This window comes from Accipiter gentilis, chromosome 4 (assembly GCF_929443795.1).
Source record: "Accipiter gentilis chromosome 4, bAccGen1.1, whole genome shotgun sequence".
In the NCBI taxonomy this organism is placed as follows: domain Eukaryota; kingdom Metazoa; phylum Chordata; class Aves; order Accipitriformes; family Accipitridae; genus Astur; species Astur gentilis.
The window spans coordinates 35,958,600-35,975,805 of NC_064883.1; the positions used below are offsets into that span (position 1 = coordinate 35,958,600).

Here is a 17,206-nt window from a genome sequence, read left to right on the forward strand (position 1 = left end):
CAGCGTTAGCTTATTTGTATAAGTAACTAGTATTAATTCCCTTCAATAAGATGCTAAGTTTTGGCCAGCAAAGTACAAAAAAAGTGAATTCAAAAATACTAGCTTAGGATTCTTTGTGACTCTCTCACCTTTTGTTTTCAGTTGTCCTTTGCTCAGTTCAGCTCCATCAATCGTCTGTCCTTCAGCTGCTAAACGCTCATTCAGTGTATCAATCTCTCTACGCACTAACAAAACCAAAAATTCACATTAATATAAAAAATTGTGTTTCATTAACATACTATTTAAGAATTGTTATGGCTAGTAAGTAATCTATTTTATGCTAAGGACAGGAAAAGAGATCAACTATGATTTTATAAAAGCAGGTCTCACCAAGACATAAACCAAGACTCATGCTGAATTTTCCAGAGATCAACCTTGACCCAGATTCCAATGAATTGGTGGCTTCTAATTACTGTTACTTTCACTAATAAACATGGCTAAGGATTAACAAAACAGCTTCTGTGTAATACATGGCACACCTGTATTGAATTAAATCCAACAGAAGACAGAAAAACTTGCAGTATCAGAAATATTTTAGCCACAGAATTAGTATGTCATTTCTTGACAAAGATTTTTTTAATCACGAAACAGTATTCTCCCCTAAATTCCTGCCTACTGTTTCAGTAAGAAAGTTAGTGCAGCAAATCTATATTTTTTTATACTTTGAAATACATTAAAAAATGTAAAATGACATATACATTTTACATTCAACTGGTTTAGAAACACTAAATATGATCAAAATATTTTCATTGCACATCAGACAAAGGCATGTATTTGTAACAAGAATATGTTTTTCTGTCAATTATTTACAACTCTCACCAGTGCCATTTCAACACAAGACAGAGTGATGGCAGAGCTAAAACAAATCAGGTACTTGCAAATGATTTCCAGTGGCTGGGCTGGTTTAAAGTTACTCAACTTCATTTTATAAAGAACATTTTCAGTGGCTTACAGTTTTTTCTCCAAATCTGGGCTCATACTCTTTAAGTGTTCTCAGGTGAAATCTTATTGAGAGGCTTTAACCAAGCAGTTATTCCCTGTTCTTAAGCCTAGGCCTGTCTTTCCACAAATTCTTAGGACCTCTTTAAAAAAGTAATTCACTCCCAGGCTTTGAAATGTGGGAGAACACGACACATCAGGAGTATGATTCTTGCCATTTCTAAGAAATTCACTGAAGTCTCAGTACTAAGCACTAGAAAAGTCAGTTTACACTTTCATACCACATCCAAGTGCTTGAAATGAGCAAAGCAAGATTCTCTTCCCTGTCTTCCAAGTCACATAAACGTAAACTTTTATAAAACACAGACAACACAAAAGAGAAGCAAACAAAGAGACAGGCTTGTAGTAACAGATAACTAAAACAAACAAGCCAGGCAGATACAAGAATTGCCTGAAAGGATAAGACTGGAGCCTGGAAGGGGTAAGAAAAGGAAGAAACTAGAAATAAGGGAAAATAAGGGAAAGAGAGTTATATGAAGATCCAGAGAGGAAAACCTGAGATTCTCTACATACAGTAACTGCAACGCTAGCATAGGAATTAGACCAAGAACAAAAAGTAACAGACTGAGCATAGGAAGAGAAAAATGTAGAAATTGTCAGGGGGGTGGAAAGACATGAAAAAAGGCCAGGAGCAAACCAGAACTGTGAGATGAAGATGATGAAGAAGAAACAGAAATGGAACAGAGGGAAACTAATCATACTCTGGAGGGTACAAATTCACCACTTGTTTTGTGACAAACATTTTTGAAGGTTGGGGAGGGAAACCCTACTTTTCTTGCTACCAGCCAACTTCTCAGCAGGAGGCTGAGAACTCAGCTGTGCAAATTGTCACTAAAAATGTGTAGTGTTGATGATAGCTTTTAGCCAACACAATCTCAGAGTTTAAGAGAATAAAAACCCAGCACATTTTCAAAAAGCACACAATAATATTTTTTTAACATGAGTGTTTGGTTTAACTGTGGGAACAGATTAGGTGTGGAAAAAATTTGACTTGGAGCCAAGTCAGACAGATTCCACAATTCACAAGCCAAGCCATGCAACACAGCTTCCAAAATCCAGCAAGAAAAATTGAGCAGAGGCTTTACTGTATGACTGCCTGTGTTACTCACTTTGGATCCTCTTACATCACCATACGACTGCACTGTCATTAAACAAATAACATTTTTTGCAGATAACACCTGGAATTTTTATCTGAATGCTCGACTTCAAAATTCATGAACAGTTGCAGGTGCTGGTTATGCAAGGTACTATGATCCAAAACCACCACACTTTACACGTTTTAAAGTAAGACACTTTTCCAATTTTATTTACTAATATTACATTATTAAAATTAAGCCTGTAAGTACACAACAAAGCCACAAACCTCAATGGCTGAATGGAGTTACTGCCAGATTAACATGGTATATACCAGAGCCTACAATTGACAAGGAGACAGCCACTTCACTTTCTTTGCCTAAGAGTCAAGGAGGATGACACACAACAGTTCTCACTAGTTGCATCAAAGAGCCAAGAAAGTGATTTTTCTGAAAAGGTACAAACTCCATCTTTGTCTACAAGTTCAAAACAATTCTTAAACTTCTCACAGAAAAACTACGCTAATCACACTACAGTATCCCAGGTAAGCATCTCAATTAGCATTACTATATCATAAACCGAAAAAATTTGTTAAGTTGCTGGGGAAAAAAAACGATACTCACGTTCCAAATTTTCAATATACAGGTTTTCAAACTCCCGCTCTATTTGTCCAAAAAGTTCAAGAAGTGTATTCCGGACAGAAGATGGTAGTTTAGAATCCTAGGAGGCAAAATATCGGAGTTTATATTTTTCTTTACATACATCTTATGTAGTTACCCTTCAATCTTAAACTGATTTTAACAGTTCTCTCCATCTCCCAGCAATGGGGGAAATTAAAACCACTACTAGTGTAGACCACAAAACAAAAAGCTCCGTGAGTCATAAAATTTTTCATTTTACATACTCTTTCTCTTTCAAGGGAGACAATTCAAATCACCTGTGGGGGTTTTTTTGCTTTTACTAGAGAAAAATTATAAAACCAAGACACATGTACAACTCATTAAAAAAATAAAGGTGGAAAAAATTTGCAATATAATGTCAAGGTGCTCCCAGTTCAAGAAGAAAGAATATCTTTAGTTAACAAAGTAATTCAGAAGTTGACTATGCATTAGGTTAGGAAGTTGTCATCACATAGCACCTTATTACCAAAGCTTGAGACAAACTAACCTTTTAAACATATTTTTAACATTTACCTACTTTTATCACTAAGCATAACTAAGTGTGAAGGAAACTGCAATTTCTAATCCCTCCCTCCCCAGATATTATTCAAGCATCTCCTCTTCACAGAAAGTATTTTGAAGCAAATTCACAGAGCAGGGCTGATTTTTCTCTTCAGCATAATCAACATAGCAATTCCAAGGCACAAAACCGAGTATGTAATAAAACTACTAACACAGGATTTATATGATCTGAGCTCAATACACAGCCTGACCACAAGTTTCTGTTGGCAAGTTATTTAATTTTTATTCATCTGCCTACAAAGCAGAGATCAGCACCATATTTTCCCTGAACAAATGAATAGCATATCCAAAACAAGTAAGTACCGATTTCTGTCAGGAGTCAAAGTTCTCACTACAACGATTCTGTTATCAAACACCATTGAGCAGTAAGTAAAGCAGAAGACAGCTGACTGCAGTACATTGAGAACGTAGTACTAACAAATATCTTAAAATGTAAAGCACAGCATGCTACTAAAAAAACGGCAAATTAGAAAGGAGAAAATACTGTCATTAGTCTAATAACTATAATCAATTAATCTACTACAAGTACAGATCAAAGGATGAACTGTCCTTGCTCTCTATGTAAATAAATTCTACTAAACCTGTTCTATTCTTCAGTTGCTGGTGGACAATATGTAAGTTAGCTTACTGCACTTATTATTTATCTAGGTAGCAAGCTATAAACTTTTTTAAAAAGATGTTTCCACTTAACTGAGCTTTACCCTAACAATGAAACAGCTCAACTACTCCTTTGCAGTATATCTAACCCGACAAACCTGTAAATAACGCAGCTGTATTCAAAAACTACAAAATATCTATGTAAGGAAACAAGTTACCAAATTTCAAAGTAAAATTAATACAGTATCATGTGTACCATATTACCAATATATCAGTGTTCATCTGTCAAATAAACAGGCAATGTGCCCATCAGCTACATCTATTTTTTTTAAACAAAGCAAAAGTATGTAATTTCAAAATCTTGAAATCATCAGCTATGAGCAAAAAAAGACAATTGAGTCAGCTTCTGTCACAGCACAGACCACTATTTCAGGTCTAGAAGTACATAAGAAGCGTTACTAGAATGGGAGTACAAATGTTAGCACAGGACACCGCCCAAATTCGAGCGAACTTCACTATTCAATGCAAGTTTAAGGATGATTACAGCTTGCTTTATTCTTAAGTGTTCCAGCGAACCCAAACCGAAAGAAGTTGGTTCCACTCGTATACTGACTGAATTAGGAGGAAGCATGCGCATACTAGCCATCAGAGGGCAGCATGCACCTTCCACCAAGTCAGCATCTAAACAACAAGAATTTAGTCTCACTCACATTTTGGTTCATACAGTCAAGATGATTGTCTTCAGAAACAATTAGGAAAGCTCATCATGGTCCCGATTTTATAAGTTATTTCTGAACATCAATTTTAAAGAGTAGAGCAAGAGAAACCGCTAATAGCCACGACATAGAGCACATCTGCTTCATGCATGCTTCAGTTTTACACCAGTTTCACAGCTACTTTAAGCTGTGGCACTGTGCTGAAACAAGCACTGTGCTGAAAGAAGTGGTACTATGCTCCCTATGGCCCTCTAGAATATTCCTTTCTGTATCTTCACCTGCCTCTCCCTTGAGACAGTACTTTTGTTCATTCATTCACAGTCAGCCAGAACATGAAACAGATCCCAATTAAAACCAACTTGAATCAAAATTGATTAAACAAGAATACTATACAAATGAAACACTATTAAGAGAAACACTGAAGTTCAAAGAATTATTTCCAATTCAATTACCCTATAAACCCATACGGCAAGGTTATGAAAGAAGCTAAGTTATCCTACAACTTTCAAAACAGAAAAGGAGATGTAGAAAAGGTTTTCAATCCACTTCTCAGAGCCTGAAAGCATACACAAATCTAAACCTGTCCTAAAGTAACCTGTGTAGTAAAATGCACCCACTTCCTTTACTCTCTTTAAAGTCAGCATTATTTAAATTAGCTTATTAAAATACCATGTAATAATGCTATCTGTTTATCTGCAAAAGTACTTATCTAGATGTGATGCGGTTTACAACTCCGCTGTGAAGGGGTATTAATACTCTCTGCTCATTAGAATCTGCCACTGGCTGTTCAAGGTTAAAGGTCAACAAACTTAAATAAGATGATACATAAAACATTTATAACATTTACATATTACAGCATAATACACTTAGAGTTCAATAAGAAATACTAAAACAGCTTAAAATTTTGGTTTACTACACAGAAGTGACAGCATGCCTTGACCTCTCAGCTGCCCTTCACTCCTTTCCCGAAGTAAGGCTGTAATAGTCCAAATGCACGAATAGTTTTCTATCCAAGTACTTACATTCTCCAACTTCTAGATGACTAGAAGCAACAATCTGGGCTCTATTAGTTCCCGGAAAACTAATGCTGTAATTTAGTGAATAATAGTTTCAATTAAAAAAAAAATTCAAAAAAATCTCACAACACTGAGAAAACACAAAGTTTTCCCTTCAGAGTATCTGCAGAGTCCAGAAAGTGAGGTTTCTCGTACCCAAACACTGTTAGCATTCCAAACCACCTCTCTGACAAAAATCAAGTTTTGCATCATCTTTGCCAGGCCCACATTAACACTGCATAGTCAATTTGACAATAGTTTCCAAACTGATATTTGCTTATCTTTGGCAGTACTACTTCAACCATTTCCTATAGGAGCCTTACCTACAGTTAATCTCAATATTGTTAGGTGAAACACTCGAAGTGGCTCCAGATTGCGTCCACTACACAGAATGACATGATTAAGAAAACTACAGAAGTTTGTGGTTGTTGTTCTTTCCCTTAAGTTTAATACACAGAAGATCACACCTTCGTCTGAGCCAAATTAAAAAAAAAGAAAAAAAATTACATAACAAAATAAAAATTTAAGTTAGCTCACACCTCTGTCAAGCAGGCAATATTTGTTTACTTTATGGAAAGGAATGCAGAACAGCATTCCCACTAATACCCTCCTTATCAGAGTCATAATAACAAATATTTTGGTTTATTCATATTCCTGGGTTACTACTATTCCAAATTCAAACTTACAAAATCAAGAAGCAATCTTCAGCTTGGAGGGGGGTGGAGAGCAGAAGTGCAGCGATATAAGTAGGATGTTTCTTTTTATTTCTTCATGGTTTTATCATTCATGTAAGAATACACAAAAGCCGATAAAAAGCTCCACAGGTCTAAATACAACCTGAAACACTGTCAACATCCACATCAACAGTCTCCAAAGACAGTCAGCACTTACAACCAATAAAGTCTGCTGTTCCTGCAGCTTTACTGGACATATTTCATTACTTAAGTTGATGTAATTTCTTCACATAGAAAACACTCCTCATAAAAAAAGTCACAGAAGTTACCCATACTCAATACCCAGTGTATTATCTTACCTGCCCTTCCAACATGTCTCTCTGCAGTCCTGCCCGTTCTTGCTCGGAACTGTTGGTTCTTCGGATTGAAAGACTGTGCGATTTACGTTTCTGCTTTGCTTGGCGAGCAGATGCACAACTTCCACTTTCTATTGGCATTACTTCAAAAAAACAGCTTCACAGAGGCTCCTATGATAAACTAAGGACAAGCATTACACATTACAAATTGCTTTGCCAAACTAACCAGAGCTTACATTTTTTTGTCAAAACCGAAATATTTAGTGCTACTAAACTTTGGAGCTGTTTGGGTTGTCATTAAAAAGAAGGGATCCCTATTAGTTACAGCTATTCTTCAAACAACATTAAGTTCAAAAACACATATATATATAGGTAAATAAAGTGGAATCACTTCTGCATTACTTATTCATTAGCTAATAAACCTCTACAAAAGGAAAATAAATTCCACTACCTTGCTCATTTTGGAGAACACTAGCAGAGAAAGCCCCAAAATGCTTCCAGGAAACAACTATTATGCATACTATATTTCGCTGAAATGCATGCAAAATTAAAACCCAGCTGGAAAATGAAAGCAAACACACATGATAATCTAGGGACACTGTCAGGTTAAAAATGTATTATGCAACATTAAGTGTTAGTATACAAAATTTAATAGATGTGCTTGTTTACACATAAGCAGAAATTAATTTAATGACAGAAGTTCTGAAGACTATTTTCCACCATTTTTGACAGCTCACCATTTCACTTTCTTGAAAGTAAAAGTGCCCTTGAACTTACGAGAACAGTGAATGTGCACCTGACTTACCAGGCTGTTGTTGTTAATTTTTTGTCAGCTTGTTAAAGCCAAATATGCATTTTAATATCCCTAAAAACACCTGACAGTATCACCAATTAATATTACCATGCATGATCTACTGCTTTCCCCTGTTTAAGAAAAATCAAATTATGTTTGATTTCTTGCATAAACATGGAGAATATCTTCTTTACTGTCAAAATCTTTTTTTTTTTTTACAAACATTACTGGATTTTATTTTTTTTTCAATTTAAACCTGATATCAAACAGAAATTATTTTTAGTTTCATGGGGTACTAGTTGTTAAACATTTCAAATGTTTTAGGATTGATTACTCAAAAGTTTTTCAATCATTAACATTTGAGAGCAAATAAAAAATTCATTCTCCAGCATAAATGATTTCTGAAACAACAATTACAACTTAAAATAGCTGCAATAGTCTGCAGAGAAATAGGAGAGCAGAGTTGGCAAAGCTAACAAGGCAACTGAGCTTCCTTTCAAATAAGTTGATCAGAGAAAATTTAAACCAAACCCAGGGCCACTTCCAATTTAAGATCCACCAACACACTAGATCTCAAGCTAGGAATGAGCACCATTGCTATTAACAAGAAAAGGCATTAACCAGCTCAGTGGTTTTGACATGTTATTTTCAGCTTTTTAACATATCGTAAAGCCAAGGAAAAGCATACCTTACTAAAAACACAGTATGCACCATGAATAAAAACAGCTTTAAATTTGCTTGGGTTTTCGTATCACAAAATGAATATATATAAAGATACATAAATTTATATCAAAATGAGACTAGTTTTAGTTAAGGTTTTGAAGCCCATCCATCCTCAAATTTTCTCATTAAAAAAAACTGGTATTTTAATTAGTTTTTGGAACACCCGAGTTCCAGTAACCTAACACCAATTCCATGGTGAATCTAAAATAAAATTCAGGTTGCACGGTATCTTGTACTGCACTGAAATGATCTTGCTAACTTCCTCTGGACTCTGCACAGTCTTCCCCTGCACCTAATCCCATCAGAGCTCTTTATGTGTGATTAATCAGTAGTAACTAATTGGCTATATTCACAAATTAAAGAAGAAAGAAGAGAAAGATCTACCATTGGGTAGTTTCTTATTTGATGAGATTTCTTTTTTCACTGTGGCTAGATGACTCTACCATAGAAAGACAGGACTGAAATTTTAAAAAGCCCATCCCATAAACAAGTTATTGCCAATTTTCTGGGCTTCACTAAGTATCTTGCTGTTCTTGGACATATGGTCAAGAATCAGGAACAGGTTTTCACCACTCATCACATTTCTGTTTCTTTTCAAAATATGATCAGATCCCAAACACGTGTATATTCTTCTCTCTTCCACCCTCCTTCCCATCTCCCTTGGGAACCATTCCTTCAACAGCTTTCAGTTTACTGGTTTCTGCAGTGTTCAGGATTACTTTTTAAGGCCTGAAGCACCAAACTGTGTGCACACACATAGATGTGTTAAACAGTTCTAAATCTATACATACACAGTTACATACAATAACATAAATCAGGTAACACTGTTTCACTTAAGCTCTGTGAAAAAAAAAAAAAAAAAATATTTCTAATTCCTGACAGATATCGCTCCTGAGCTGTAGTTATACTGAGATGTTAATATGGTTTATGCCTTACCAGGCATTGTTTTAACTATGTTAACTTCCATTTGCCCTCTGCTCCCAAACTACTTCATTTTAGAGGGCTTCACCAAGAAATACCCTTTTCTGGATTGCTTCATAAAATCATAGAATGTTTTGGGTTGGAAGGGACCTTTAAAGGTCATCTAGTCCAACCCTCCTGCAATGAGCAGGGACATCTTCAACTAGATCAGGTTGCTCAGACCCGCCGTCAAACCAGACCTTGAATGTTTCCAGGGATGAGGCATCTACAGCCTCTGGGCAACCTGCTCCAGTGTTTGACCACCCTCATTGTAAAAGATTTCTTCCTTACAACTAGTCTGAATCTACCCTCTTTTAGTTTAAAATCATTACCCCTTGTCGTATTGCAACAGGCCCTGCTAAAAAGTCTGTCCCCATCTTTCTTATAAGCCCCCTTCAAGTATTGAAAGGCCACAGTAAGGTCTCCCCAGAGAGACCAGGCTCTTTTCCAGGCTAAACAATCCCACCTCTCTCAGTTTCTTCATGGGAGAGGTGTTCCAGCCCTCTGATCACTTTCATGGCCCTCCTCTGGACCCTCTCCAACAGGTCCATGTCCTTCTTGTACCACTGGCTATGACTGGATACAATTGGCTTTCTGGGCTGCAAGTGCACATTGTTGCCTTGTGTCCCATTTTTCATCCCCCAGTATCCCTAAGTCCTTCTCGGCAGGGCTGCTCTCAATCCATTCGTCCTCCCATCTGTATTGGTATTGGGGATTGCCCCGGCCCACGTGCAGGACCTTGCACTTGGCCTTGTTGAACTTCCTGAGATTCGCATGGGTCTACTCCTCAAGCCTGTCAAGGTCCCTCTGGATGGTATCCCTTCCCTCAAGCAAATCAACTGCACCACTCGGTATCAGTACATACAGATTTGGCAGCTATACATTCTAGCATATAGAATTTAAAGGGACACAGTCAAATGCATGACAGTACATTTTTACGTAGTGAAATTCTCACATTAACTACACAGAAGTTTCTACTTTCACAGCTCATAAGCAAACAGAAGAGGTTAGGTAAGGAACACCTCCGTTATTGAATCTATTTGCCAGCAGCACTTCACCTGCAGCCAGTGTCACTGACAGTAATTGCACTCTCCTCATGCACCAGCATGACCACATCACTCATGCACTGTTCTGGAGAGAGCGAGCATGCACATTCTTCCCCAGGCTCTGCAAGAGGGTGCACACAGCCATAGCAAAGCTGCAACCAAAGAGGCAACAAGCAGGCATGTGCATACAGAGGATAGGAAGGAAAGGCCAAAGGGGACTAGCTTCACTGCCTTTAATATTGTCCCGAGTTCCACCAAATAGCCTTATAACCTTTCCATAAGGGAGCAATAATTAAAGAGTTTTTAGAACCAGGATGTAAATCCAGTTTTTAAAAGTGACAGTGTCCCTTTAAATATTAACTTCATTTTGACAATTTCAGAACTATTTTCTTTATAATTGCAACAGTAAGAAGCTATAGGTTTTTTAAGAATAGATTTCAAAAAACAGATCCTTGGCAATAGGATGCTAAAAAAATAAACAAATAAGGTGCTCATTTCTAGCAGTTACCTGATTCCCCTTATTATGTAAGGTTTTCAAACAACGAAAATTACCTGTCCAGAATATCAGTGTCATGTTACATATCCTATGAAAACCATATTAAATATTGATTAGTGAAACAGTCAGTAGTATACAAACCAGTCAAAGTCTTTCACATTTTTGAAACTTTTGTAGTTAGAACACACCAGACAACAGGAAAGGGGAGTGAAGGAAAACAACAACACAAGTCAAGGCTATGAACCAAATCCCAGTCAAATGAAGAAAGAAAAAAAGGCTTCAAAATGACCCATTATATATATTGTTAATCATAAAAGTTAATAACTTTTGAGTGTTACAAATGAGTTCTGCAGAGATAAATTCACTAAATTCACTTTCCTTCTACTTCATAATACTACAAGTAGGATGAAAAATCTCTAATAAGTAGGGGCATCTGTTTCCTGAACCAAATGAAGCTGAATTCACAAAAGCTAAAAATTAGCAATCAAGAGTAAAAAAAAGCTGAACAAAAGTACTTTCCAAGAAAAAAAAAAAAAAGAAAAAAACACAAACAAACAAAAAAAAAAAAACAAAACAGAAAAGGGGGAAGAGTGTTGTATTACAAAACTATACTCATTAAGGGTGGCAGTTCACAAGTACTGCATTATTAAAAAGTGAGCTTATGAGACATATTAAGCTATTCAGCTCAATCGTTTTGAAAATGCTGCATTTGCATAGTGTTCTTCACACAATGATCTGTCAAAGCCTCAAGAGAATGGTACCAAATGAATTTCTGACAAAGTCAATCAGCAGAGGTAGGGAAGAAAAAGATGTCCTAGAAAACATCTAGACGACAGGTGATTACTACTTTCTGAATGCAAAGATACTTCAGTATTTCAGTTACGCTGTTTAATTAAACTCACAGCATATTTTACAGGGTGTTAAATTAAAGTTCTGCCACCTACCTTTCTGTAACATATGTTACCATGTATTCAGTCACAGGAAATATTTCATCAGAGTAACAGTAAAGAGCAGATGTGTAACCAATTACTGTTTTATTCAGCCACAACAGAGAAATGGCACCAAACAGAAGTGCACACACTGGTCTTACTAGACTTAAAAATTCACTGCAGCAATCAACTAATTCTACTTGCCTACTTCTTCTACTCCTGAACATGGAACAAGCAGACTGCTGCAAGGAAGGAATTCCTGGGGTATGCATGTTGCTGAAGCCAGGAAGAAAATGTTTTAAGAAGTGTCAGAGCACAGACAGAATGGCTACAGTATTGCATTTCCTTTTTTGTTCATTCAAGACAACAGACAAGTCTGTAAAGGGAAAGCATCAGGAAGTTTCAGCAACATCTCTTACCCAAGATCTCCCTGCTCCATTTTGTTTAGCATTTAGCAATAGTAATACTTACTATTTAAAGGATTGGGTCAAAACAAGCAAAAAAAAAAAAAAAAAAAAAAAACCACCACAGAAACAATTTTACTGTATTTGTGTGTGCTTTTAAATCTCCTAAACAGTCTCAGGTGTCTCATTTTCAAACATGGTTTAGAACAAAATTTCAGCGTATACTACATAAGAAACAAAGGCTTTTTACAGTAGTAATTATTGTTCTGTGCAACATTAAAACCTTAAAACACAAATATGCCAATGAACCTTTTTTTTTTTTTTTCCCACAAAGCAGGGAGGGAAAGGGGAAAGAGAGGAGAATGATTACAGTTATTAAGTTCTTAACATGTAACAGTCTGACAGAATTACTCATGAGGTAAGGGAATTTAGGGATCAACATACGCCACTACAATCTTTATTAATATGCAAAGAAATCATATTTAAAGGACTAAAACTTCCATTTTGAGGTCCTCAGTGAACAATTTGTTTCAAGGATGCTGTACATTCAAGTGCCATTAACTCAACGCAAGCTCCAAGAATACAGCACACCTGAGAAAGATCAGGCTAAACAGACTTCTTTGTAAGACTAGTTGTTTTGCTGAAGATAAATATTTAGGAAACAAAACCATCCCAGATCATCACAGATGATGCTAGAACCGCTGATAAGTGTGTTTAAACCTTAAGAAACCCACTCGAGCATTACAACATTAATTTTCTTTATAAATTTAGTGCAGCATACTTTCAAACAAAACTGGATGTTCCTTGAAATGTAAAAGGGGAAAGCATCCACCCCATTTCTCCCTTCGACAGAAAGCATAGTAAAGAAGCTGCATTAATGAATTTTAAGTATGTTATACAGCTGGAAATCAACGATAAAAGCTTTAACACACTAGTAAGTACCTACTCTGAGCAAGCTTCTAACACCAACATCCAAGTGTAAGCCAGCCCAGTTTTGCTGCTAGCAAGCTTTGATCTTGCTAATTCAACTACGTCAGCAAATGCTGCAATCACACCAAAATGCAGTGCAGGCCTAGCCTGTCAAACAGTCTACTAAAGCAAGAAACGATACTCTCAACCATACAGACTTATTTTAACTAATATCAAACAATAATAATCAAGCTTGAATGATTTTTTTTTTTTTTTTTTTTTTTATTTAGAATATAGAAGAAACCTGGGTCCACTAATAATCATCAGACCAAGACCTGTTAAGTGAAATTGCTGGTGTCCTGAAAGCATACAACTTTCCTTTAGGATCTGTGCCACCTATGCTCACTGACTGTGCTCACTGTTTCAACTAGTTTAAATGATACAGGGTACAATCCAATCTTACATTTAACACTAGTCACCGATGAGTATATACCATACCTTATTTTATTAATAGGTATTGATTAGCAAACTTTATTGAAGTGTTCAACAGACAGCATCAGCTCCTGCTAAATTACATACTGCTGGTTAAATCCTAAAATATGTTTGAAAGCTACTTTATCTCCTTAGCTGTTTCACAGATATTTTAGCCCCAATTCCTCTATTAGCAAATCCCTAATAGCCTAGAAGTAGTCTACATGCATGCACAGGTATGCAAATACAAGACCTGAGGGTGAGGAATCCTAAGGAAGTTCAAGAGCAAAGGCGGTTTAACCAGGTATTTGTTTAAGGAAGCACGCCACCACATACAGAGGCCAGAATCTTATTGTGCTAGTCTCTAAACAAGCAATATTTAGGTACTTATTACCAATGTACTAGATATATTGCTATTATGCTTTTATGCAAGCAGAGTGACCTCTAATATCCTTGCTCTTCATTTGGGAATATATTACTTGCTAATAAATTACAATCTTCTACTGTTTAAGACATCAACAAAAGCAAGTAACTTTGACACTAACTATAATACGTTTAGCAAGCTTTTCTGAAGCACCAACAAATAACCTTTATACAGCACATTCTTGAAGCATTTCCTCACATGGCCTACCACAGAGATCTACCAAATCTTCCAACAGTACACGTAACAGCACTGCAAGTACCCAGTCTTACCATCTTGAAACACTAAGACAGTCTCAGAATAGTCAGCATTACTCAAGGATGAGAAAATAACAAATCATTCTGGCTTGCAAGAAGACCATCCCAATTCCTGCTCATTCCTCAGCGGTCGTGCGTAGAGTACTAACAAACTCTCCCCACAGAGGTTTGAAGTGGTGGTCTCCAGAACAAGCCCCTCACCCTGGCCTTCACCTCACAAGACAAGCTACTAGTCTTAGCTCCAAGACTTAAAAATTCCATGACATGAAACGATCCCTATCCCTTCTCAAACTTATAAAATGCAATACCAATTAACTTTTCCTTACTTGACACATACTAGTTCTGGCTTGTAATTTCTGGATATTGTAGAAGTGAGCTCTTCTTTTAAGACAGTATCACCACACTAACAATATTTATCCCATGACTGTACCAACAGTCTCAAGCATTTCAGTCCATACAAGAGACTGCATCCTTTAAACAAGTCCTAAATTTAAAAGAAAGATGGTGGAAGGGCATGTCTACATTAGAGAGACAGTTTCATCTCAGGAAAGAGTTACCTTTAGATTTAGTATGTTAAAGCTAGTTTAGGGACAAATGTACACATAAACAACTGGCATTAAAAAAAACCCAACAACCCACAACACATTACAGTAGCCTCTGCCTTAAATTCTAATGTTGGGTGCAGGCATCTTTTCCTAAAATAATTGCCCAAGTCCACAACACACAAAGTTACATTTAAAGTTATTATAACAAGACATATTAGGTCTGACACATGGACACACAAGATCTTATCTAATGTAAACTACTCATTAGAAAACATACTTGGAGGAGTCTTGAGGTTACCAGCTCACTGTCAAAAATATCACTTAAGAAACGCCAACAGCAGGCCTGCTTGGAAAACAGTTTCAGAAATTTGCTTAAGGAGAATGATACTGCTGCAATGTTGCAAAATGGGTGCCTGAACAATAGACGTTTGTATAATTTCAAGGTGTACTCAGTGACACTGAATCACTTCTAAAAAGCTGTTCCACCAGTTCTTTACATAGATCTTCCATGAATTACTGTTATAGAAAGCATACTTTAAAACGCTATAATGAAACAACCTTTGACAAGCTGGAAGATGTAACAAGAGGGATAAAACCACACATAGAAGTTTCTCTTTTCTCGCAAACACCAAGATGTCCTTGAACAATGGTTCAAGACTTAACTTGAAAAAGTTAACCTCATCTTTGCATAAGCACAATCTTTTTATTTTATTTCCTTCTACAACTGGGACCTAACATCTAGTCAACCGCCAAATACATTAAGCATATTAACTCTTCCCTCAAATTTGTTTTCACCGGTTTTAGCTCAGGAAAAGAGAAAAATACTGTAAATGGCTCTTTACAGATATAACTTTTACCCATCTCAGATGATTCCGAGTCATCCTCCTGCTGCCAAAGGCCAGATCTACCCCATCCCACCACAAACAGCACCTTTCTTCCTCATGCAGTTATGCCTCACTTCAGGGAATTTGGGAGCTTCATTTTTGCCCCATTTGTGCGTATGTCAGAGGATCTGAACTCAGTCCGTAAACTACTGAGGTACTACAGTTGGCTTGTCCTTAGGATACGCAGTAGCACACAAACAAAGTTAGTGAGCAGACCCTACTCTGCAGGCACCCTCGGTTTCACTATCTGCAGACCTGGAACCACCCCTACAGCCTCGGGATGGAAGTGTTAAAAAAAAAAAAAAAAAAAACCACCTTAAAAAAACCCCCACCAAACCAAACCCAACACACAGGAGAAGATGAAGAAGGGCTTATTGACGGTTATTTAGGTTTGTAAGAAAGAATGTGCAAGTCATTTCACGCAGAAATAAGCCGGAACAGGACGGGCTGGGAGGGGGTGCCGCGGCAGGAGCCCCGCTTGAGGCCACGGGCCTGGCGAGGCGGCGGCACCGCGCAGGTACCACCCGCTGCCCGCCCCGACGGGCTGCGCCCCCCGGCCCTGCCCTACCCTTCCTTCCTTCCCCCGCGGCTCCCCCCGCGCCGGGCCGCGCCCGCAGCCCCTCGGGGGACCCGCTGCCAGCGGCGGCAGCGGCGGCGGAGGTCTCGCCGGGTGGGAAGATGGCGGAGGGTCTGCGCCCCGCTGAGGGAGGGGAGCGGGGAGGGGGGGGCGCGCCGCGCCGCGGCCCCCCGCACTCACCTGTCAGCCACAGCCGGGCGGCGGGCGGGAAGGGGCAGGACCGCAGACGGCGGGGGGAAGGAGGAGGAGGAGGAGAAGGAGGAGGAGGAGGAGGAGGAGGAGGGCGAGGGCGGGAGGGGCAGCGACGAGCCCGGCGCCGCGCTCCGTCCGCGACGCGCCTCCCCGGTGAGGAGAACCTCGCGGCGACATCCGGCGGCGGGCGGAAGCGGCCCCCGCTCGCCGCTATGGCGACGGGCCGGGCAGCGGCCGGCGGCGAGGAGCTGCCGCCCGCCGGCCGAGCCTCCCGCCCGGCGGTCGGAGCCTCCGGCGGCTCCCGCCCGGCGGCTCGTTGCGGGTGGATACCGTCAGCCCTGGTAGATCGGTACGCGAGCTTACCGGTCCGTGCCGGCAGCCTTGCTGGTGCTGCATTTGCCCCGAGGTGCGGTGACGAAGAGGGGCCCGCGGCAGGAACGACCCCGCCGGTACGGCTGCGGGCCCTGTCAGGCTGCGAAGAACGGGGGCGGGCGGCTGCGCGGCTACCGCCGCCGCCGCCGCCACCACCACCCCCCTTCCACGGTTAGCTCTCAGCCCCGCGTCTCCCAGCTGCTAATTTAATGCTGATACTTGCAAAGCTGAGTTGTGCCGCATCCTGACTGTTGTCCGAGGGGACCACCGTGGACTGGCAAGGGAGAGGAAACTTTCCTGAAACTCCAGTGGGAATTCCTTATTTTTTAATGTAGAATGGCTGGAAGATACCGAATCTGGACTTTTTCTACTGCGTCCGCAGGCAGTAGCATGACAGAAGCAGTGAATCAAAGCTACCCACTACATGCTGCAAGTAGGCTGTTCGCTTTGAAGCTTACAACGCATAATTGAAATGT

At 39.1% G+C, this 17,206-nt stretch overlaps 1 protein-coding gene and 1 long non-coding RNA gene across 4 annotated transcripts in view; one reads left to right on the plus strand and one right to left on the minus strand.

Moving 5' to 3' along the window:
• WDR37 (WD repeat domain 37) overlaps positions 1-16,513 on the minus strand; it is a 48,862-nt gene extending 32,349 nt beyond the window's left edge. Inside the window, exons 1-5 of one of the 2 annotated variants that reach the window (XM_049798803.1) lie at positions 16,347-16,513; positions 10,826-10,857; positions 6,755-6,932; positions 2,736-2,832; positions 129-224 (exon numbers count right to left, since the gene is read on the minus strand). In XM_049798803.1, the coding sequence (XP_049654760.1) occupies positions 129-224; positions 2,736-2,832; positions 6,755-6,892 (331 nt within the window). In that variant the 5' untranslated portion in view covers positions 6,893-6,932; positions 10,826-10,857; positions 16,347-16,513. The remainder of the gene's footprint in view (positions 1-128; positions 225-2,735; positions 2,833-6,754; positions 6,933-10,825; positions 10,858-16,346) is intronic. The other variant, XM_049798802.1, reaches the window with a different exon arrangement.
• Positions 16,514-16,814: 301 nt separating this feature from the next.
• The window catches only part of LOC126037894 (uncharacterized), a 158,716-nt gene continuing 158,324 nt past the window's right edge, over positions 16,815-17,206 (plus strand). For both annotated transcript variants that reach the window (XR_007505838.1, XR_007505839.1), the window contains exon 1: positions 16,815-17,163. This is a non-coding gene — a long non-coding RNA (uncharacterized LOC126037894). The remainder of the gene's footprint in view (positions 17,164-17,206) is intronic.